The sequence below is a fragment of the Pinus tabuliformis genome, chromosome 7 (genome assembly GCF_031772625.1).
Source record: "Pinus tabuliformis cultivar Carrire ecotype Pingquan chromosome 7, CPIR1, whole genome shotgun sequence".
In the NCBI taxonomy this organism is placed as follows: domain Eukaryota; kingdom Viridiplantae; phylum Streptophyta; class Pinopsida; order Pinales; family Pinaceae; genus Pinus; species Pinus tabuliformis.
The window spans coordinates 820,841,519-820,866,093 of NC_142293.1; the positions used below are offsets into that span (position 1 = coordinate 820,841,519).

The following is a 24,575-nucleotide window of genomic DNA, read 5'->3' on the forward strand; positions in this document are numbered from 1 at the left end:
AATAATGGAACTATAATGATAAATGTGTTGATGTTCTAATTAAGTTAAATAAGTTCACCAATTTCAAAATCCACACACATGTAAACATATAACATCAATTTGTATGCAATTAGATGTTCTTATTGTGCTTCCCAAGTGATTTTTGTGACATATATTTGGGATGAGTTGTAAACATGTTTCCCATCTCTTAAACCAATCAAAACATTTTTAAGTTGGAGTTCAATAAAAACATTTTTATGTTGGAGATCAATAATGGTGGAGGAACTTCACATTTGCATATGTTAAGCTTTGAAAATATATCTAATTCACTTGGGCCTAGTGCCAAAGAAGTCCAACAATGGTGGAGGAACTTCACATTTGCATATGGTTAAGCTTTGAAAATATATCTAATTCACTTGGGCCTAGTGCCAAAGAAGATTAATCATTTGGGTAAAACAATTGTACAGAAGTTTACTAATTGTCTCAATTATACATTACATAATTCTCTATATTCAATGTAACAAACTTTCATCATCTTTGTAGTTAATTTGAAAAGGAGAACAAAGAATACTTTGAAACAAAACTAGGAGAATGAAGAATACTTTGAAACAATGAATTTTTTCATTTTTTTATAATATTACACTCACCAAAAATTGACACTCAAACATGAAGGCTAAATGAAAGTGTCCAATTTATATCAGTGATATCCAAAGCTAAATGAAGGGGTCCACTCTATATCAGTGATATCCAAAGATAACCATGCTTAGTGCATAAGAACGAGGACAATAACCTGAGCGAAGTGAGTTCTTTATTCTCTATATTCAATGTAACAAACTTTCATCATCTTTGTAGTTAATTTGAAAAGGAGAATAAAGAATACTTTGAAACAAAACTAGGAGAATGAAGAATACTTTGAAACAATGAATTTTTTCATTTTTTTATAATATTATACTCACCAAAAATTGACACTCAAACATGAAGGCTAAATGAAAGTGTCCAATTTATATCAGTGATATCCAAAGCTAAATGAAGAGGTCCACTCTATATCAGTGATATCCAAAGATAACCATGCTTAGTGCATAAGAACGAGGACAATAACTTGAGTGGAGTGAGTTCTTTATTCTCTATATTCAATGTAACAAACTTTCATCATCTTTGTAGTTAATTTGAAAAGGAGAATAAAGAATACTTTGAAACAAAACTAGGAGAATGAAGAATACTTTGAAACAATGAATTTTTTCATTTTTTTATAATATTATACTCACCAGAAATTGACACTCAAAATGAAGGCTAAATGAAAGTGTCCAATTTATATCAGTGATATCCAAATCTAAATGACGGGGTCCACTCTATATCAGTGATATCCAAAGATAACCATGCTTAGTGCATAAGAACGAGGACAATAACCTGAGCGGAGTGAGTTCTTTATTCTCTATATTCAACGTAACAAACTTTCATCATCTTTGTAGTTAATTTGAAAAGGAGAATAAAGAATACTTTGAAACAAAACTAGGAGAATGAAGAATACTTTGAAACAATGAATTTTTTCATTTTTTTATAATATTATACTCACCAAAAATTGACACTCAAACATGAAGGCTAAATGAAAGTGTCCAATTTATATCAGTGATATCCAAAGCTAAATGAAGGGGTCCACTCTATATCAGTGATATCCAAAGATAACCATGCTTAGTGCATAACGAGGACAATAACCTGAGCGGAGTGAGTCCTATCCAAATTCAATGAAATAATAGTCATTTATTTATTCCTACAATGCCAACTACCACTACGAACTGTGAAAGGGGACTCTCAATGTTGGGTTGTAAAAATATATATATACTAAAAATTTATGAAGTTTTTATGTTCATAATGATTTTAACCCATCAACACCTCAGGAATTGCATAAGATCAACCTGAACATTATTGATGGAACTTGGCCAAATTAAAATTGTATCAACCTCTTTCATTAGGTGGGGGAAGTTAGAGGCACCATAATCTTTTATTCAACTTTGTGATGTACAGCAATTTGAGTGACACATTACAGTGAAATTTATAGTGAGTAAATAAAAATGTTAATATCATATGTATATAGTTCACAGAAGTTGAAATTATGAAAAGTTCTTCAAGTTTAACTACTTGAATTATATGGGAAAAAGGGGAACGCATGTAAGGAGTTGTGGGTTAAAAGTTAGGTAATTCAGGGCTAGTGGGTTAATGAGTTCGTCATTCTTTGCATGAAGCTTTGGTTCATTTTTTCCTTATTGGATGAAAAACAGTTTATTTCAACTTGCCAATATAGAAACATTAAAATGATTGTCACTCTTCAAATTGAAATATGACCCTTCCCTTTTAATTTTATCCATCCAAGATGTTCCCACAATGAATGCACTAAAATGTATTTACCTTACAAAACCTTAAAACAGAGTAAGATTACACCGCACTGAACCAGACGTAATCATTTCCCAGGCTCTGGAGTTTCCTGTGGTTGACTGTTGTATGGTTGACAGTTATTACATGCCAAGAGTGCATTAATGGAAAAATTGAGCCTCTCAAAGTGATAACCAAGAAGACTTGAAACCTAGTTGAATATTTTAGCAGTTTTAGTCTAGCTGAATTTCTCATATCTAACCACCATTTTGTAATGAGGGCATCTATATCACGACAATATCTAGAATAGAAACTAAATTTTTATAAAGAAACCAACTAAAAATATGCAATACTCTTTAACCTGACATATAGCTATTGGGGAAAACACTACACTGCATAATTCATCAACATTAAGGAAAACAACTGAAGTTATTGATATTAGACTTGAAACCAACACACACAACGACATCTAAAATCTCACTTATACAGTGCTGAGTGCTCTAACTGTAGCGAGCCATAAAATTCAAGTGTGTGATATGACCTGATCAAAAAACAAGATCCTTCCTCGAACTAATTTTTTCCTTTCAGTATTTTCTCTGCGACTCTCGAGAGAAAAAATCTAGCTTGTCATATGACCTGATCAGAAAAACATGATCCTTCCTCAGCTTGAACTAGCTTTTTTCCTTTCAGTAAATTATTCCCTCCCCAAGCCTGAACAAGCCCACAACTTCAGTGCATCTTTCTACACCTGTGTTCACCTGAATCCTTTTCCCTTTCCAACCTTTACTGGATTAACATTTGTCTTTATGAGCTGGCAAAGCTCATGGATCAAATGTAACAACATGCCTCTTAGGCACCCAAGTTCTCACAATGGCTTGGCAGATCCGCACTGACCGGTTATGAATTTGTTATCGTCATGGTATAGAGACTTACAAATTCACTCATAGTAGAGCAAACTTCAGAATGGGAAAACTAAATAGTGAACGACAGGAAAAGAAAACCAAAACTAGCGATGCTTGCATTATGAAAATATGGTAAAATCTAACAAACTGAGTCAAGCATTAAACCTAAACATGGACCAACTTTGTTGTCAATAGCTTACTTCATTTACAAACAACTATGCCAGATATGACTTTGTAAAGGAGATTGAAACCACTTAAAGTTAGAACATGTTATTTGCAGCAAAACTAGGTTTTGAGGTTTCTTTAGCTTAAACTGACAATAACTCTTGCCATATAACTGGCAATAACGCTAGCCATATCTGTAGAAGGAATATTATAAGCATAATTTACCACTAATACAAAAGAACATTATCAAAGGAATAGTCATGAGAATGCAGGTTGCACAAAGGATATTTACATGTACAGGGATTTTCTAAAAGTTTAAACACCAGCACAAGGAAAGAAAATCAAGGGAAAGGCTTGCCGCTTCATCAAGAGCACTGACCCTAAGATTTGCCTAACAGAAACAGAAAAAAATGCAGCAGACCAGAATTTTCCTGCTATGAAATGACAGAAATATTGCAGACTGGACACTTGTTTTTCTGAAGCAACCACTGCTTGATGCAGGCCTCGTGATAACTGTGACTGCACTTTAAACTTCCCAGCTCATCTCTTTCTTCATACTCTTCCTGTATAAACAATTCATACCATCATTTTCATACTCTCAGAAGCAAAGGTTTCCAAATATTTTTGAATCTGAAGAGGGAGAAAACTTCACACTTTAAAACTACCAACTAAACCTATAAATCTACAAAAAAATTTTAAAGTCCAAGCCTGCTTCATTCTTTGATAATCTCCCCACACAGGTTATAAATACCTGGCAAATGCTGCATTTGACTTCAATATCCATACTCTGAGAAGCATGCTCTGTTTTTGAGTACAAGCTTTTCTCTAAACACTTGGAAATAGTCTCCTCACTAAGTCCTGTGCTAACATAGCCAATCTGTTCCTCTAGAGCTAACAATTCCTGAATAAATAAGGGGAGGAAACATGTCATATTTCAGAATGAAACAAATCAATTCCTTCACATTCTGTATCCATTTGTCTATAACACAGTTAACAAATTGTATGGAGAAACCTCATATGACATGTTGTCTATATCGAGTCGCATAGCACTGTGTTGATCATGCAGGCTTATTCCATTTGAGAGAAGAGTTTCCTCCAGCATCAGCACTTGCTGCCAGCCAAAAGGAAATTACATTATCATATTAAAATTTGATTAGAGTGAAAATCTAGACATGCCAAATTTTAATTGTAACAATTACCTCACCTCATATGTTAATACTTCATTCTGCTCAATGCACTGCAAAGCTGATAAAACCTGGAAATATGTGAATCAACTGACAACTCAAATCACAATCTTTCCCATGTATATTTTCTGGTTTTGCAAAAATTCTAGAATATCCAACTCTATCGCAGAGTATAACATCAACCTGATAGTATAACAAGTCCAGTATCCAATGTCCTTGAGCTAGTTCATCCTACATCTTAAATCTTTGACCCCAAAACTTTAAACGCATTATACCTCGAAGGCTTTAAACCTTGAACCCTGCTTAGTAAGAAATCCTAACCCTAAAATACCCTTTAAAGCCCCAAAATCTGTGATGGACATTGGTTAAAATGTCCTCAAGAGATATCCAACCTGCCTACAAGGGTAGTTACGCACACAGATATCCATAAATAGCCCATTGGAAGTGCACATTCCATACTATGACCCAATTACCTTTTGAAAATGATTCTAAGCATTGTAGTATCCTTTAAGAACTGACCTTTTGAAAACGATTGTAAAAAAATGGTGAAACACTTGAGGAGTTTTTGGCATTAGAGATAAACTGCACTTAAGGACTCTTTGATATCTCTTGGAAATACAAGAGAAATGATTCTGAGAAGCATTGCAGTATGCTTTAGGAACTGGTCTTTTGAAAATGATTCTAAGAAAAATGGCAGCACACTTGAGAAAGTTTTGGCATTAGAGATAAACTCCACTGAAGGACTCGAGATATATCTTGGAAAATTAAATTTGTTCTAATGGCTAGGAGGCTGTTGGAAAGGGTTTCTCAGCTTCATGTACATTCAAGGTCCATATATCAATTAGGGGCCTTGGTCAGATCTACGCTTTGACAGTGGCAATTTCCATTCCACTATATCTATATCGCAAGGAGATGCAAGTTTTTTGTGGGCAAGGGATTTGAAGATTATTGGTCGTCTATGAAAGTAATAGACCTCATTGGAATCTACCATATGTGCACTCCATATTGCTGCATGTTGAATTCCTCCCTAGGAAGTCTAATACAATTTCTAAAGCTAAAACAGTCATCAATCATTTCTGTTTGGATTTACAGACTCCATTCTGGCAAGGATTTGTCCATCAAGAATATCTAAGTGAATTTCTCGCTGAAACTTCTTGCCTATAGCTGAATCGAATGTGAATAGCTTTCATATATTTTCCTTTCAAGTATCCAAGAAGAAGCATAACCCTTGCACATGAAAGGTTGGGATGCTGGTTTCAAATTGAAGCTAGGGATGATAAAACAGCATGTCAGTTTGAAACTAGGGCTGATAAAACAGCATGTCACAAGTGGAAAGCTTTTCCTCAAAGTTGAATTAAAAACTTTCCTACAAGTAAACAAGATATCACTCTTTGTGAGGGACTCGGAAGGCATATGTTCATCATCACAACAAGAAAATAGCTTGCATGGAAATCAAAAGGGTGTTCTAAGTTTGCAGAGAAATGGAAGTTGTTCCTCGTGTTATGTAGAAAGAGAGTGCCATGGATGTTTGAAAGCTGGATTAGATACCTGGAATGCCCTGTAGTGAGCAAGTTGGCTGAGCCATGAAAGCAATTGGGTTGAGTTGAGTGAGCTAGAAGCCTATAGCTTGGTTCGTTCACCCTAGTGTCCTCATAGTCTAGCTTCCCTACGCTTGGGGGTGAAATTGTTCATCATCCAGTTGCTTGGACCATCTTTGGATAGATGATAAGTGCTCTATCTTTGTCTATAAATATGCAATTTAATGTCATCTTTTGCAATGGAAATGTGTGTGTTTTGCATTTTTTGAGTGAATGTGATTAATTAAGAATGGAGGCATTGTTATAATGAATTCATGTTATTCCATGCTTGCATATTCCACTGCATTTTATTACTTTGCATCATGCATACATTTGATTGATATTGGACCTCCATGGGAGACCACCTCTGTTGGGATTATGGTGATTTGGTCTCTTGAGGTCCAGACTTTTGATCAGACTTTGCCATGAATGAATGAGGTTTTACTCGTGGAATTATATTGATGGCCCAGCATGTCTCATGGTGTTTGGAAGCAGCTCAAATGGAGAGGGTCATTTTTGTCTCAAATAGCCAGCATTTATTTCACTAGGGACGTGTGGACAATCCAGATCACAGCAGCAAAGGTTTCTCCTCAGTGTAAAAGAAGGTAGCTCTAGGGGCTAAGGAATGAGGATCTTGTTATCCCATCAACCAAAGACAGTGTTCCGTGTGGGAGGACTGGGGCCTGCCACCCACATAAAAGCTCCTAGGAGCTCCGTGCAAGGGTTGTTTATTGGCATGACTAGCACTTATTCTGTTATGTATGGTCTTCAACCTATGTAACATGGACTAGCCAGAATATGAGGACATGACCATCCAAATAGATTTGGTCCATGAGAAATGTGAAGGTACTAGAGAGGGCTTCACACAACTAGAAAAGAAAACCCATGATAATTGTGGCCTATAAAATCAAATGAAAATAATTCAAATCCATGAGGCTCAAAGTCAACAAAAAAGTTGCAAAAAATCAATGGGTTCAATGCAAATTGTGTGAAATCAATAAAGTGTTTACAAAAGAAAAAAAGGGTGCTACCCTCATCCCACCCTCTTGACCCTCACAATGTTTGTTGAGAATTCAAAAACCCTTGTGAAGATTTTCTTAAGTTAAAACTGGCAACTAGTGAAGGGAATTATGTTGTATTGTATTTGACTCAAGGCTGCTTGGAAGCGTGAGCGAGAGCAGGAGCGACAATTTTTTAAAGCTTCTAGGTCATGAGCATTTTCGGGAGCGTTTTTTATATAATATATATTTTGATGCATATATGTCAACAAAAGCACGTAGAATGATGAATTAGTTATAAACAACATAAAAACGTGGATTAAACCATATAACATCAATCATCTAGTAGATATAATCTTCATCAACCACATGTCCACAATATCTCATCTCGATTCTCATCAGCCTTAAAGTTTCAAAGTTTCAAAATTCAATATTTAACATTTGTCATCACTAAAGTTGTACTTGTAACCATTACCAAACTATAATAAAGAATATCAAACATGAAATGAAACATTTCATGAAGCAACGCATTCATAATTCATTACCAATGAGTTATAATTGCCAACTTCAAACTTCAAATTTAAATTGTACTAGAAATTGTAATTGAACTAGTTATAAAAAGTACTAGAAACTAGAAAAGACAAGTAAATCTACTATCTACTAAAATTTCTTCTTTCCACAAGAAACTTCTAATTTCTTTTCTCGTGATCTTTGAACAATGGGAGTCTCCTCCCACATAGTCTAACTCTGCAATGGTCGTGAACCATGTCCAGAACTAGAAGGCACATGACCTCCACGCAATTTTGTAGATGGAGATGGTGGAAAAGTTGGTGCAACTTGAGCCCTACAAGTGGATGGGGGTGGCATTGTTGTTGATGTTGTTGATGTTGTTGTTGTTGCTAAATGATTGTCATCCTCATCATCAAAACTTCTACTTCCAACTTTTCTAAATGCGAGGCTCCATCCTCCAAATTATCCTCCTCCAGGTTGTTGTCCCAACTAATATATGCTCTATCAAATCGAGCCCACTCACAATAAAGTGTCAACAACCTCAAGTTGTAGTGTGCATAACCAATCTTTCTGCCCCGTTTTCATTGGGGTAGTTTCTATTGACATTATGGATGAAGCTATAGGTTCTCCAACACCTCTCTACAAAATAAGTATTAACCACCAGCGAAAGCACTTTAACTACCAATTTCACCAAAGGTACCCCAAAGCCATACATGTTCCACTGTTCAACAGGATCCAATCTATCTCTATCATCGATTGCATCCAAAGTACCAAACATTCTAATTTGCCTGAAGTATTTGCTTAATTCTCCACGCAATCTGCCACTCCTCCCTGTCAGGGACTAGTGTGTCTAATGCTAGCATGTACCCATTTTGTAGCTCTAGATCTGTATGGGGTTTTCTCCTAACCCTACCCCCAGGTGCAGGTTTTGGCGTAAGGACATATGCCAAGGCATGGAGCAGAGCATTAATATTATCCCACTTTTTGACCACATGTTTGTGAATATGATCATACAAGATGACATCTTTCGGTTGAACAATATCTTTGATTTTCCCTAGCATGCTATCCATCTGCTCATACACCTCCCCAATCATCGGCGCATCTATATTTGCAAAACAAATCATGTTATAAATGGGCTTGGTGAACTACAAAACATACTTCACACTTGCCCAAAACTGACCATCAAGAATGGTGTCCTCCACCTCTTGAAAATCTTCCCTATCAGATGTGGTTGCAGCCCTGTCCTTTAATACCTGCCATGATTCACTTGATACCATGCTAGCCAATGCCTCTCTTACCTTCAAAAGGTGCCTGAAGGTGAGGTAATAGCTAGCAAATCTAGTCTTTGCAATCTTCAATAGCTCCAACCTTGAGTGACTACAGAAAAGGCCATGGGCATTGCTATGATTGGTAATAAATCTTATCATGTACTTGCCTCTCTTGTACAATGAACCAATCCATTTGTATTCAAGTTCCTTTATCTTAATAATGTCATGCATCAAAAGGTTCATTGTGTGAACCAAACACCTAGACCAAAATATGTTGGGGTATCTATCCTCAATGATTGCTCTCGTTGCCTTACAATTAGAAGCATTATCAGTAATGATTTGGATGACATTGTATGGCCCAATAGTTTCAATTGTTTGAATTAATGGTTCTGCAATGTTGATGTCGGTCTTGAACTTATCTGAGTAGTCATGAGATGAAAGGAAGATTACACCAGTAGCAGACACACCAAGAACACTTATCAATGGCTTGCCTTTTACATTTGTCCAACCATCAGATACAATGGATATCCCATATTCATTCCAAGCATTTGTGAATTTACCCAAAGCATTTTTTATTTTGTCCTTTTCCCGATCAAGTCCCATGTTCTAGATTTGTCATACTTAGGGCTCTTGTATCCTTTAGGGGCATCATTGATGGCGGTAACCATTTCATGCCAATAAGGTGAGCGAAGAACATTAGATGGTATGCCACATGCAAAGAGAAACCGATAAACTTTTGCATCCACGTCATCCCTACAACCTTGATCAAGGAGTTCTGATATTGTTCTATGCCTTAAAGGGATGTCTGTGCCTGTGGCTATGAATCCACTACCATGGGTGGATGGAGTTCCTGTTCGACCACTGAATGCTCTATGTGTGTTAGTGGCCTCATATTCAGCCTTTGATCTTTTTTATTTGTATTGTGCTTCCTCATCTTCGCTTACATATTTGGCTCTTTGTTGTGTGGCACACTTGCACAGGTTTTAGTTCCTATTGGCTTATTTCCATCCCATGGCATTTTCCCACATACGTGCTTTTTCGCACGAGTATATGAATCTATGTAAGTAGATTGCAATGGGGGCATATAAATTTAGTGGTTCCACCTCCTTTCCCTCCTCCATGCCTTGTAACATATTTCCACAAGGGTCTTTGGTCTATTTTGCTTTTCTTTCCATCATCATCTCCACTCCCATTATCTCCTCCTCTTCCTCTTTGTACACCTCCTCCTCTTCTCCACAGTATCCTAATCCACCACTACCCACTTCTTCATGATCTTCATCACTTCTTATGTTTCCCAACAACACCATCATAGCCAAAAATGGAACCAACAAGATAAGGCTAAGCCCCATCATGTTTGTTGAAGCTTGAGATTCTTGACAACAAAATGAGGGAGGAATGAGAAAGAGTAGAAGAAGAGAACATCTAGTTCGGGATGGATTTCCGGATGGTTGGTCACACCACATTATCTACCCAATCCACAAGTCAGGGCTTACTTCCGACCCCAACAACTACAGGACAATCATGGTTGGGCACACATTCTCCAAGCTATATGCTACAACACTCCACAGGACACTCTCCCATTTCCTTGAGCAGAGACAACTCAAGGCCAAGGGCCAAGCAGGATTCTGCCCAGACCACCAGACGATCGACCACATCCTTACTCTTCGTGCGGTGATCGAGGAGGCTAGGCATCGATCCTCTAAAGTGTACTGCTGCTTTGTAGACTTCCGGAAGGCCTTTGACTCAGTCCCGAGGGAAGATCTTTTCCAGAGACTAAGAGAGATTGGCATTTCCTCGACTCTCCTGACAGCTATCATGCGCCTCTATGAGGCCATCCTTGGCCGTCTCCGCATAGTCAGAGGAATGTCGGATTTCATCCGAAGCACCATTGGAGTCAAGCAAGGATGCCCCCTTTCTCCTACTTTATTCGGGATCTATATCAATGAGCTTGAGTCCTTCCTCCAGGAGCATATCCAAGATACAGATGGGTGTCTTCTTCACCAGGTCCTGATTTCCATCCTCCTCTTTGCAGACGATATTGCCCTTATTGCCTCCTCCCAAGAAGGCCTTCAGAGACAGCTAGATGCTCTCGCAGCTTTTTGTGATAGGAGGCATCTAACTATGAACTTGGGCAAAACCAAAGTGATTATCTTCAATGGAGTCAAGAAAACCTCGAACTTCCACTTCCTATTTAAAGGAGAAGAGATCGAGATTGTCATCACCTATACATATTTGGGAGTTTAGTTTTCAGGGCCTCGCTTCAGCCTATGGCCAGCCCTTCAGCCTCGGATCAACAAAGTGTATGGCTCCCTAGTCCTTCTAGAGAGGCAATGTTTCCGGCACCATTTCCAGGACATCTCGTCCAAAATGAGCATCATGGACACTTTGATTCGCCCCACAGTGCTTTACGGCTCAAAGATTTGGGGTCCCTCTCTCCTAGAGTCAGATTGGGCTTCAGCGGAGCGGGTCCAAACCCTCCTTTTGCACCGTTTCATTAGGTGCAAGCAGACAGTTCCTCAGCACATCATTCTAGCAGAGTTCGGGGCTCAACCTTTCCGCCTAGAGGTGATATTCAGGTTAGTGTCGCTCCTGCACAGGCTCTGAGGCCTGGCAGACGCGAGGAAGGGTCGTGACAGATACCCATATTTAGCATATTGCTCCTCGGAGAACATCACCCGTATGCAGACAGGCCAATCCAAATGTTGGTACACCGGTGTGACAGAGCTTCTGGAGGCTTCAGGAATCCAGATTGACCATCTCCCTCCTTTTCAGTACTCTCTGAATGCTCCAAGCCACCTCCTTCCCAATCAGCAAGAACTGAATAAAATCATTAAGGAGGATATTTACAGATGATACATTCAGGCTACATGGACCAATCCTCCCAATGGGTTACGTCCAAAAATGTTCTATGCGGAGCATTGCCTGGAGATCAGCAATGGGCTCATCATCAGACCCCAATACACGTTCCAGCATTGGATGCATGCCCTTAGAATCCCCCTCGAACAGCTCAGAGTTGAGTCTCACAAACTCCGGGTGGAGACAGATCACCACATCGATAAGGCAGATAGGATTTGCCAGCTCTGTCACTTACAGGAGATAGACACAGAGACACACTTCATCTTCGGATGCCCTGCTTACTACGAGATTCGAGGTCGTTTCCATTGTCTCTTCAAGTCTTCTCAGACTTTGCCCGGCTTCCTCAGATATGTTGATCTGAGATGCCTTACACTTTATCTCCAGGAGGCCTTCAGATTTCGGGCCTATTTTCTTCAACCCCCCACCAGATTGGACACCACGCAGAAGATCACGAACTTCTTTAGGGTGCTACCATCAGCGCGGGGCACCAAAAGAACCATTGACCAACCCACAAACACTGAGACCATATCAGTGCGGTCCCGGGGGGGGCGACCCACCAAACTGCGCCAGCGCTCTAGGATTGGATCCACCCCTAGGAGGTGCCCTAGAACCTCCAGGCGACAGTAGCGACAACCCAGTATGCCCACAGGACAGCAGACTTTGACAAGCTTCTCTCAATTTTCTTCTCTCGACCTCGAATGTTAGGAGTAGGAACTGGATAGGAGACTCCTTCCCCCATTTTTCTTCTTCTCCTTGTCTGCTTCATCTAGTGCTTTGTTTCGAAGCCGAGAGCTTCTAGCTTCTACATTTACATTTGCTTAGATTATAGATGTATTTTCTGCTTTTTAAAAGAAATGTGAAAGGGGATCGTTTGGTCCACCGGCTTGGCATGATGTAATCATTGTAACCGACAGTCCCATTGACCTATTATGGTCATTTGTTGGACATTAATAAAATTATCTTATCTTATCTTATCAACATATAAAAAACACAAATGTTACATGAAAAAAAACAAGAATGGGATTAGACCCTACCTCTTTGGATTTCCAATGGTGGTGGCAGTTTTCAATCTCCCAAGCTCTCATAAATGGTAGCCTTCAATCTCCCAAGCTCTCACAAATGGCAGCCTTCAATCTCCCTTGCAAGCTCCCACAATCTTATCTTCTCAATCCTCTCAAATCTTCTCCTCAAGGCTCAAACCCTCTCAATCTCTCTCACAAACTCATAAAATGATGTTAAGTGGGAGGGGAGGAAGCCTTTTATTCCCCTTGGCCTTCCCATTCCCTCCAAAAATAAAAATAAAAACCCAATCTAGGCCACGCGCGAGCTAAAGTGCCGAGAGCATTTTTATGTTGGAGAGCGCTCTCGGGAGTGACGCTCTCGGAACCTCCAGGGAGCATTCAAGGAGCGCGCTCCTAAAAAACGCTCCCAAACAGGAGCATTCAAGGAGCACGCTCCCTAAGGCACTCCCTGAATGCTCCCATTCTAAGCGCGCTCTAGGAGCGGGTGTGAGGGGGCCCTCCCCTACAACCCTGATTTCACTGTCACAGGCAAGCTTAGAAAGAAATATTGGAATTGCTATGATGATAATTTTGTTGTTGTTGTTATCTGATATAATTGTTCTTGTGCATAATTCTTGTAGTTCAAATTAGGTATTGATAGCTACAATAACATTGTAGAAGTCCTAATAGTCAGTGATCTTCTAAATCCTATAACTTCTAGCTCTGATAACATAATTGAGAAAATTTACAATCATTAAAAAGTTCTTTTAGAGGGGAGGAGAACTAAGGATTCAATTCTTTCATAAACCTTTCTATTTTATTGAAGTAACTAATAGAGCACAAAAGCTTATTGAACACCCTCCCTTAATGGTCAATCTAAAAACAACATAGAAGCTTATTTTGGAATTTTATATATTTTTCAAGACTTGGTGAAAATGTTTGTAATTTGGTCATCTATGGAACATTACTGCAACTCAATAGATCCATCCTTTATAATTTGTCTAATGATATGGCAATATATCTCAACATGCTTTGTATGCTCATGGAAGATTAGATTCTTGGTTAGTGTGATCACTCCTTAATTGTCACAAAGTAGGGGTGTTGGCTTTGTCAACTGCATCTTCATGTTTGAAAGCATCATCTTCAGCCAAACTACCTCACATGCTTCATTCATTACTTCTCAAAAATTTTCTTCTATTAATGAAAGGGCTACTACATGTTGCTTCTTGTTGGCCCATGTGACTACACATTTGCCAAAGTTAAATACATATCTAGAAGTTGGTTTTCTATCATCCACACAACCTACCTAATCTAAATGTATATGCATATAAAACCTAAAGTATATTTTTGTTGAAATTTGGGTAGCTTCAAGATGACTTTCTCCAAGGAAACCCCAAAGGGAAACCCAGCTACCCCAAAGGAAGCCCATCTGCCCCAAAGAGAATTTATATTGGCTAAAAGTGAAAATATTATTTTGGGGCGCTCTTCTTATTATCTAATGTTAAGAAATGTGGTCAATATATTTGATATTATTAAAAAGGAAATTAATGAGGTATCTTACAAGTCGAATCCATTATTGAAGGATCACTTCCACCATCAAATGCCTATATAAGAATATTGTATGGCTCATTAACTCACGCTTTTGTGACTCGCGTCTATTGTTTTCTGAGGTTCAAATATTCTCTTGAGGCTCGTATCTATGCACAATGGTTCGCAATAATTTCTAAGGCTCAGACTTTTGTGGTAACCACTTTTTAGTGGTCCCTAAGGTTGATCTCCACCTTTGTGGCTTTTGCATTTCTCTATGGCTTGGACTTCTGTGTTAACCACTTTTCAGTGGTATCTAAGGTTGATCTACCCCTCTGTGGCTTTCACATTTATGTGGTTTACAGTATTATGAAGCTCTCGCATTATTCACTGTGTGGCTCAATTATGTCATATCTGTGGCTAGGCTTGTATCTCCTGTAGATCGCATTCATCGGTGGCATCACAATGCATCGGCGGCATCACTAATGGCATTGCAATGCATCGGTGGCTTCGCTCGACTCTTACAATGGCATCACATTACTTTGCGCATCGGTGACATCATTATACTATGTTTTGTGGCTCGCTCTTATAATGGTAGTTTGTGGTTACAGTGACTCATTTTCTAAGAATCACGTACTCTATTTAGTGACATCATGGTTCGCACAGTAGAATCATGGTTCGCACAGTAGCATCGTGGTTCATGGCATCGCTAATTACAGTGTCTCGTTTTCTAAAGGATCACATACTCTGGACTATGGTTTGTAACACGCGCAGTGGCATCAACATATACGCACAGTGGCATCATGGTTCGAGATACTCTCTTCAGTGGCATCATGGTTCGTTGCAGTGGTATCATGTTTCAATGCAGTGGCATCATGGTTCTAAATATTCTGTGTCCATCATGTACTCTGGGGTATGGTTCGCATCAATGATGTGTAGTGTGTATATGGCATAAGCTCGCACTATACCCCGTGGACAGTGACCCCTTTTACTTAAAGACTGTCATCTACACTACAGTGAGACAATGGTATATGATTCAGTTATGCTGGACGTAATACATATATGGAAATATCGCCAGTATGATAGATTAACCTTATGTATATACATAACAGTGATTTAGACATATGCAGTGACTTTGTCAACAATGACCTTGATGTTTGACCATAACCCTATATGGCAGTGCACACATGACAATACTCTTGGTATAGTGTCTTATGTGAATTTGATACAAGACAATGATCTATATGTTTGACAGTGACATATTTGTATGGCAGAGATTTTTTTTATGAATGGCATGGAAATGACCTTCATGATAGTGACAACATGATAACGATACAATAAGCAGCCCTGTTGGACTTGTTTTGTTCAATTGACAAACGCAGTTGTGCACTGACATGGGTTGGCCTTAGGAGGCTTCATTTATCTCATTCTTATTGTACTTTGTATCTAAGTTGAACAATTGATGCATATCTAATAGAACTTAGAAGAAGAATCTGGTTGGGTTTCCCCCTTGTGGGGTTTTTCCCTGGTCTCTAACCTAAATCAGGGTGTCCCTATTGTGCATGCTTTTCTTTTGTTGTTGTTTATTGTTCTACTGCATTATTGATGTTATTCTTCTCTCTACATAATTGCTAAGAATGATGAAATGAAGTTATGGGGTGAATGTTACATGTTGAAAAAGTTTGAAAATGCAACTATCTATAGCGAGAACAATCTAGCCCTAAAAATTATCATTTTTCTACTATACAAAATGCCAAAGTCAAGTGTACATATCTTAACACCCTCTTTGTTGCAATCCAATACTCTAGCTTCAACATTACCATGAATTTGGAAATGAAGCTCAAAGCATAACTCAAATCAATCCTCATGGTTGTAAGATATATCAAACTCCCTACGGGCTACCTACAGACTGACTCATTAATTGCCTTTGAGTTGGTCATGGTTGAACGCTTCAATCTTTTCTCCATAGGTGTAGACAATACTTTGCAATCAATCATTCTAAGCTTGTGAAGCAAACTCCGAATATATTCCATTTGTGAGACAAACCGCTACTACCTATTTGCCAAAATTTTACACCTAGATAGTAATGTAGGGGGTCTGAATCAATCGTGTCAAAATCTTTACTCATATTAGATATGATCTAATTAATAGCACTTGCCTCACTACATGTAATTTTAATATCATCTACACAAATGACCAATAGAATGATGCCATTACCAATGCTTTTGACATACAAGTTGGAACATAGAGAACTCCGTTGGAACCCCTCTATATGCCACTTCCTCCAAATCTCCATTGAGGAAGGGCACTATTCATGTCCATCTGATGGACCTTCCACACAAATTGTGTTGCATGACTAGAACTAATAGAATGGTGCTCACCTTACATTGGCAGGCATGTTGTCTACCTTATACTTGTCGAAAGATATAACTATTTTTGGTCTTCATAATTGTACCATTATGTATTTTATGTAAATAGCAAAAGAAGAAAAAAAAAAGAATTTTTTTTAAGCATGGGTTTCAAGCTCAAAAGAATTTTATTATTATTATTATTATTATTATTATTTTATTAGATAAGCATGTTATTCATGCTTCTAGGTTTTGTTGAGTCAAAGAGTCAAAGTCCTATTTGGACCTCTTGAAAAGAAAAAGGAAAAAGGATTTTTATTATGTAATTTTGGGTCAAAAACCCCTCTAGATGCCAAGTCGGCCCTATCTCAATGGACATGTCTGTTCGCACCCCTCTGAACAGTATAAATAGAAGATGATATGATCTCATTTGGACATACATTCTTGGGTGTTTTAGGTCTGAAATTTCGCAGGAAGGGAGATGATATGGAAGGCTGAAGTATGAGAGAAAGGACTTCTCTTGAGCTGGAATATATTTGGAAATTCTACTTTGATACATTTCTTTGTTGTTGGTCTCTTGATGATGATTTTGTTGAGTAGAATGGAAGGTTTGACTTGGCATCTAGGGGTGGTTTCTGTGGTCATGAGTCTTGGATTATCTCAATTTGATCTGATTTTATAAGAAGAGAATTTTTTTGGGTTTTTCCCTAGCTGAGAGCTTATATCTTGTGTTCTTCTTGTTTCTATGATCTTCATGTTTATATTTTGGCAATTGTTTGATGAAAGACGACAAAATAAATGAATAAGAAGATAACCAAATTCACAAGCAATTACTAAAGAGAAGAGAAATCTAATGAAAATTGTAATCCTCTTGATTTCTCAACACTACTTAACCTTATACACCCATTTTTAGCCAATGGGTTTCTTCCCTGGTAGAAGAGCTATTAGATCCCAAGTCTGATTTTTCATCAAACGTCATGTTCAAGTGCCATGGCCCTCTCCCATTCAGGTCTCCCTTTTGCCTCCTAAAACACCTATGGCTCATATACTTCCTAAACAATGGCCATCAAAGCAAAGTTAACTATGTTTGATTTCTATTTGCTCTTCCCTCTCAATGATTTCCCTCAATAATTTCACTCGTTTGAACATCTCCATTAGTGTTGTGCCACCGTTGTGGTCTCTTCTTAGGATCTTCCCCATCAAAGTCATCACTATAATCTAGGTTGCTTATCGTTGCACCAATATCATCAAAATTGGTTCCTAAAAACTTGTCATGCTTATCCTCCCCCCTTCCAAGTGGAGTTGCTCAAAGCTTGATACCTAGATCCTTAGCTACAACGAATTATTACTATGTGATTTTAACCTTTGAATAAGTCAAGAAAAGTCCAACTACCTAATCAACTACAACATCTCTAATGAAGCTCAATTGATTGGTGTCAACATCAACCAATCCGTCAACGTCACAAATGTTATTGTACTCTATGATCATTTCTTGCTCTTAGGGTCTAACTTGGTTCTCTTCTCATCTCGAATCCAAGCATAAGAAAAAGAATCAAAGATCTTAAGATGGTTGACTATGGACTTCCTCCCATACCATGCATCCTCTAGGATTTTTTGCTTCACCACCATCTTGGGAGATCTATTCAGCTAATACACTATTTTGAATATTGTTTGTTGTTACTCAATCTAGCAAGGGTCCTAGGAGGGGTACCTAAGGGACAACTACTAGACCAAATGGAAACAATGGGAGAAAGATCCGTTGTCACCACAGTCAGTGCCCCCTACTCTTAGTCTTTACAAATTTTCAGCGATGGGAGGAGTCCCATTACGAAGGAAATCACTAATGATAATAGGATCAACAATCAAGTGTTGTGTAGTTTCCAATGCCCATTCAAAGGAGAGACTCGAATAGTGGCTCAATTGCTTCACAAAGAAGCTAATAGCTCTCCAAGAAAGGCTTATGAGGAGACCTAGACCTAGGAGGAAGGGTTATTCAATCACAAAGGATACTCCTAGACCCAAAGACTTCCTCAGGAGGCAAGGTCTTTCTTAGGATTTTGTAGGATAACAACCATATAAAGGATTGCAACGACAAGAAAGAGACCTATAGGGAATCCTAGTAAGGCCTAGGGTTAGAAAATGATCCTCAAGGAGATACCTAGGTCACCCAAGGACGAGAAAGATCAACGAATGATTAACTTCCTTTGAGATTTCAAGAGCATATGACCTTTGGAATGTAGAAAACTTATGATCTGCACTCTTAACCTAGTTTACAAGTTTGCATATGTTGTTTAGGCCCAACCCACATGTTTTGTCACACTGATATAAATTTCAGAATGCATTAATTGTAAACATTCAAAGAGTACTTCTACCATTTCTCACTTTTCCTAACAGTTGAAATTAATACAAAATTTAGGCAAGCATTCAAGCATGTGAGACACTAGTTTTTGGTCAAGGTGACCCCGGAAAAACCCCATAGCCTCTTGGGAAAACGGGTCTTCAAAGGAGGATTTTATTGCTTGAGAAAATTAGTTTAAGAACATAAAGTTAAACACAGTACTTATCTCCCTTCAGCTGAAGCATTAAATGCAAATCTGGAAATTTGTGAACACTGATAAATTTCATATTTTACAAATTTTTCATGCCCAAAATTTTCTGCACTTTCCCACAACTCATCTCATCGATTTTTGTGCCCAGAAATATGCCTCAAAATCCATGCTAAAGCAACCTCGATTTCTATTACAAAACAACCTCAATTTTTGTGCTAAAGCAGCCTTGAATTCTGCACTAGAAGTTAATGGAAAACCTTGAAATTCATGCCAGGTGACAGCAAGGACCCTCCTCGAAAATAATTTTGCCTATAGCAGCAAACCCAAAAATTCTGCCTTGAATTTTGAGCCAAGTCAACGCTGGAGCAGACCTTGAAATTCATGCCCAACAGTCTCGAAATTTGTGATAACTGCCTCCTTGATTTTCGTGCTCATCTCCTTGGAATTTGTGCCTCCTATGGCTACCTCCCTCCTAGAAAATTGAACCCTCCTCTTGTTGCAAGTTCTCCTTGAATTTCTACTCATGCTCTCTCAAGTGTGACATTAAGAAATGAGCCCCCCTTTTCTCCTTTTGTCTCTTAGAAAAGACTAAATCCCTAAACCTAGGATCCAATGGATGAGACTTCATCTCCAAATCTCAAGATGTTTGGTTGAGATTAACTCTCTCAATTGACCCCCCTCATACATTGGCCCCATTACTTAAAAGCGTCCTAGTACCTTTTTCAAGTTGTGTACCTTTTTCTATTTTTATCATAAAGTGATTTTTCAACTCACTTTAATATTAGAAAAGTACACTATGTATTTTACACATAAAGTCACTTTATAAAGTACAAATGACTTTAATATTAGAAAAAGTACATGGTACAACACATTTAAGTACCTTTTCCACCCATGACATTAATATAACTCATAAATGTCACCAAGAAAAAAGTCATTAATGTGTCTACTAGGCTAAAAGGGATAAATGCCTAGTAACACCTCTCCTTGGTACTATTTCCAACACTCCCTCTTACCGAGGAAGGTGTTGTTCACCACTCCCATCATGTCTCTGAAGAAAACATGCTTGCCTCTTGGCAAAGACTTGGTGAGAATGTCTGCTACCTGCTCATCAATGGATATATACTCAAGCTTCACTGCTCCTCTCTGAACCCAATCTCTAATGAAGTGGTATTTGATCTCTATATGCTTTGACCGATCGTGAAACACTGGATTCTCAGAGAGTTTAATACAACTCTGATTGTCATAGTAAATCGTAGTTGGTCTCAGCATTTGACCAAATAATCCATGAAGCATCTTGCGAAGCCATAATGCCTCGCACCCTGCCTGACTAGCTGCCATATACTCTGCCTTTGCGTTGCTCAATGCCACTGACTTTTGTTTCCTGTTGAACCATGACACAACTACTGAGCCCAATGAGAAACAACATCCAAAAGTACTCTTTCAGTCACTGACACTACCAGCCCAATCTGAGTCTATGCAACCAATCAATCTGACCCCATCACATCTGACATAGTCCAACCATAATCCACTGTGCCCTGTAAGTACCTCAACATATGTTTTGCAGCCACCCAGTGTACTCTCCTTGGCTCCATCATAAATTGGCTCAATGTGTTGATTGCAAAACAAATATTTGGTCTAGTGTTGACCAGATACATCAATGACCTGATCAACTGACGATACAAAGTGGGATCCATCAACTCAGAGTCAGCATCATGAAGCTTCTTCTGGTTGGTGATCAAAGGAGTAGCCATAGGCCTGCAACCATCCAAACGGAATCTCCTCAAGGTATCTCCTGCATACATGTCCTAGCCCACAACGATGTGCCCATCCTCCTGCCAGACCTCCAACCACAAAATGTAATGCATCAGCCCCATATCAATCATGTCAAACTCTGAAGCAAGATATCTCTTGCAATGTTGGATGAGACTGTACTCCCCTATAATAAACAAGTCATCCACATACAATACCAGAATGAGTGGATCGTCACCTACTACTAGGATAGAGTATAGGTTTGGATTTGCATCACTCTTCTGGAAACCCATCTGCTGCAAGTAGGCATCTATCCTCTGGTACCTTGCCCTTAGTGCCTACTTTAGTCCATACAAGGCTTTCTTCATCCTACATACATGAGAACCCCTCCCATGCAACTCAAAGCCCTCGGGCTGCTCAATGTACACCTCCTCCTGTATAACACCATTGAGAAAGGTAGTCTTCACATCCATCTGGTGAATCCTCCAACCCATCTCAGCTATTATAGATATCACTGCTCTAATGGAAGTATAACGAGCAACCGGTGCAAAGGTCTCCTCATAGTCAACTCCCTCTACCTGTGAGAACCCCTACGCCACAAATCGAGCTTTGAACTTCTCAACGCTACCATCTGTAGCATGTTTGACCTTGTAGAGCCACCTGGAAGTCACAACTGACTTCCCATCAGGTCGTGGCACTACCTCCCAGACATCATTCTTCATGATAGAGGCATACTCCTCCACCATGGCATCCCTCCAGATCTGTTGTCTAGCGGCCTCCTCAAAACTAGTTGGCTTTGTCTCCACAACATCTACCACAAAGCCACCCAACCTCTCTGGCGGTCTACTCTCCCTCACTGACCACTTGGGTCTCCCCACTGCCTCTTGAGCCTCCTTCAGGGTCTCCCGAAGCCATCTTGGCTTCCTCTTCCCTACAATAGTCTCTTGTGGTGGTATGGGAAAATCCTCAACTGGTGCCTCTCCTCCCGGCGATCAGAACTCTAAGATACTATGACTGATGAACTTGCACCAGGTGAGCCGGTACCAGGCGAAATTGTACCCTGTGAACATGTCACCCCTGAAGAAGGTGAACCTCCTGATCCTGATGTACCACCTGATGCACCTGAAACCTGTGGTGTGGCCCCCTATTGAGGAGCCTGCTGCTCTACCTGATCAACCTCCCAAGACCTCCTCAAAGCCCTCTCCTCCTCAAATGTCACATCCCTCCTCAAGACTATCTTCCTCTGTGCAGGAAGATATATATGGTAGGCTTTGTTGGTCTCACTGTAACCCATTAGGAATCTCGACATCAATTCTTCAAACCCTGGAATTCGATCATTGTTGAGTATAGTGGTTCTAAATACATACCACTCAGGTGAGAGTCCTCCAAGGGTGGTGAGAGTAAGTTCTCTGTCAGGAATGACTTCTCCAATCGAAAGTAGATAATTCTTGATCTCGATGATCCTTAAGAAGTAGGGTGAGAGTCCTCCAAGGGTGGTGAGAGTAAGTTCTCTGTCAGGAATGACTTCTCCAATCGAAAGTAGATAATTCTTGATCTCAATGATCCTTAAGAAGTAGGATTGAATATACTCGTCCTTGCCCTTCTTAATATCTTTCAACTTATTCTTGAGAAATAGAATTTGATTATCATTACTAACCTTGAACATGTTGATCAACCTGTCATAGATCTCCTTAGAGGTCTTCAATTCGGAGAAGTAGGCCACCAGACGCTTGTTAATGGAATCCCTAATAATATTCTTTGCTTTGACTTCAGCCCTATTGTACTTGGTCTTCGCAGCAGTCGGTGCATTTGAAGGAGGCTCAAGGATTTTACCCTGCACATAATCCATCACTTCTTGTTCTTCTAAGGTCAAATCAAGAAACATCTTCCATCCATGATAGTCAGATTTATCATGGAGCTTGTCTTCAACCGGGAAGTGGAATGAGGAACCCATTGAGCCTTTTGTCCTTGTCCAATTGTCTCTTTCACTCTTACTTGGGCTTTGTCTTCACCTCAGCTCTAATAATATGCTAATTTTAGGCAAAATGGTATGTTCTATGCTTTAGAGCAATTTTACTTCAATTTCTTTAATAGCCCAGTATCAATATTCAGATTAGCAATCACATGAACATGATATTAAAATGCAAATAGAACATAAATATAAACAGTAGAAGACAAGCCAAGAAAAGAGGACACAAGATGTGGCACCAGCCAAGGACAAACCCCAATGTGGGGAACCCTTGATCAAATCTTCTTATAGTCTTCAATAGTTCAACAGAGATAGTACAATTTACAAATCTGATATTTTGTAAATTTACAATTTACAATGCAACCCCTCCCATTGCAAATATAAGATGGTGGAGGGAACATGAGAGAATCCTCTAGGTGAGACATATTCACTTGATATAGACAGTAAAATGTCTATCTTCAACAACTTGTCTAATTTGAACAAGTTCTATTATGTTTATGCTTTTTCCAAAATTAGAAGACTTTGATTTTCTTATATTATCACAAAGTGATTTTTAATATTTATAAAAACAATTTTGGTATATTTGGAAAGTGCTTTAGCACATTTTTGTAGGAATAGTAGCCTAGCAGATGAGTCTAGAATAGGAGGGTGCACATCTCAATAAGGCTTGCATGCCTTTAAGGCTTTCCTACTCTCACATGATTTTCCACCTATGTTGCACAGGTTCGCAAACCCGAGGGTGGGGTTCTCAAACCCGTCCCAAGTTCTCGTCCCCAAGTATCGGGTCCGTGTACGAGTTCTTCTAAAACGCACCCAAAAGAATCGGGTTCTCCGAGTAAGCATCGGGTTCTTCGCAACCAAAATTTGGGTTCTTTTGTCTAATTGGGTGCACGAAACCCCAACAACAAGTGCGTGGAACCCCAAAATCAGGAACGTTAGGGTCAATTTTTTTACTGATTTTGTTATAATTCTTTTCAAGCTCGGCCTTTTTACTTCTCTTTCTGCAGTTTCAACCTAGAGATGGCCACTGTAGATTCATTGTGTAGGCTGAATGTCATTACTATTGTAGCTATGTTAAGGTCATTACTATTGTAGCTATGTAGTTGGAGAGCATGCTAACTGAAGATCTAAGTGATGTTGATGACATGGCTTGAGGAAGCCATTGTTCACTATTTTGAAATTTCCTAGTTCATGTTTGGAGATGCCTTAAGGCAAATTTTGAATGTAGTATGACAATGGACATATATCATGATTCTTATTAATATGTAAACTCCAATTTGCACTTGATATCAAACTAGAAATTTTGAAATTTCAATGTGAATGTTGAATGTTCAATGATGTGCATGTTTAAATCTTTAAAGTTTAAATCATAAATATTTTATTTTTCTTGTTTAAAGTTGGAAAATATACAAATTCATATATATTATAATTTATAATATATATATATATATATATATATATATATATATCCCCAATGAACCAACACACTCTGTTTCAAAAAGTGACATACTCGTCCCCAAACCCATGTTTCCTGGCAACATAGTTTTCCACACAAGCTAGGTGCTAGGGGAGATTTAGTCCAACTTCATTCTAACCCACGACCCTTTGCTTCAATTATAAAAGATG

The 24,575-nt window shown here is 38.9% G+C and overlaps 1 protein-coding gene across 4 annotated transcripts in view; it reads right to left on the reverse strand.

Annotated features, from left to right (window-relative positions):
- Positions 1–3,492: 3,492 nt before the first annotated feature.
- LOC149250125 (uncharacterized) overlaps positions 3,493–24,575 on the reverse strand; it is a 74,903-nt gene continuing 53,820 nt past the window's right edge. For 3 of the 4 annotated variants that reach the window (XM_089458920.1, XM_089458919.1, XM_089458917.1), the window contains 4 exons: positions 4,618–4,668; positions 4,426–4,524; positions 4,165–4,314; positions 3,493–3,976 (listed from right to left, as the gene is read on the reverse strand). In XM_089458920.1, coding sequence (XP_089315046.1) covers positions 3,848–3,976; positions 4,165–4,314; positions 4,426–4,524; positions 4,618–4,668 — 429 coding nt within the window. In that variant the 3' untranslated portion in view covers positions 3,493–3,847. The remainder of the gene's footprint in view (positions 3,977–4,164; positions 4,315–4,425; positions 4,525–4,617; positions 4,669–24,575) is intronic. The other variant, XM_089458918.1, reaches the window with a different exon arrangement.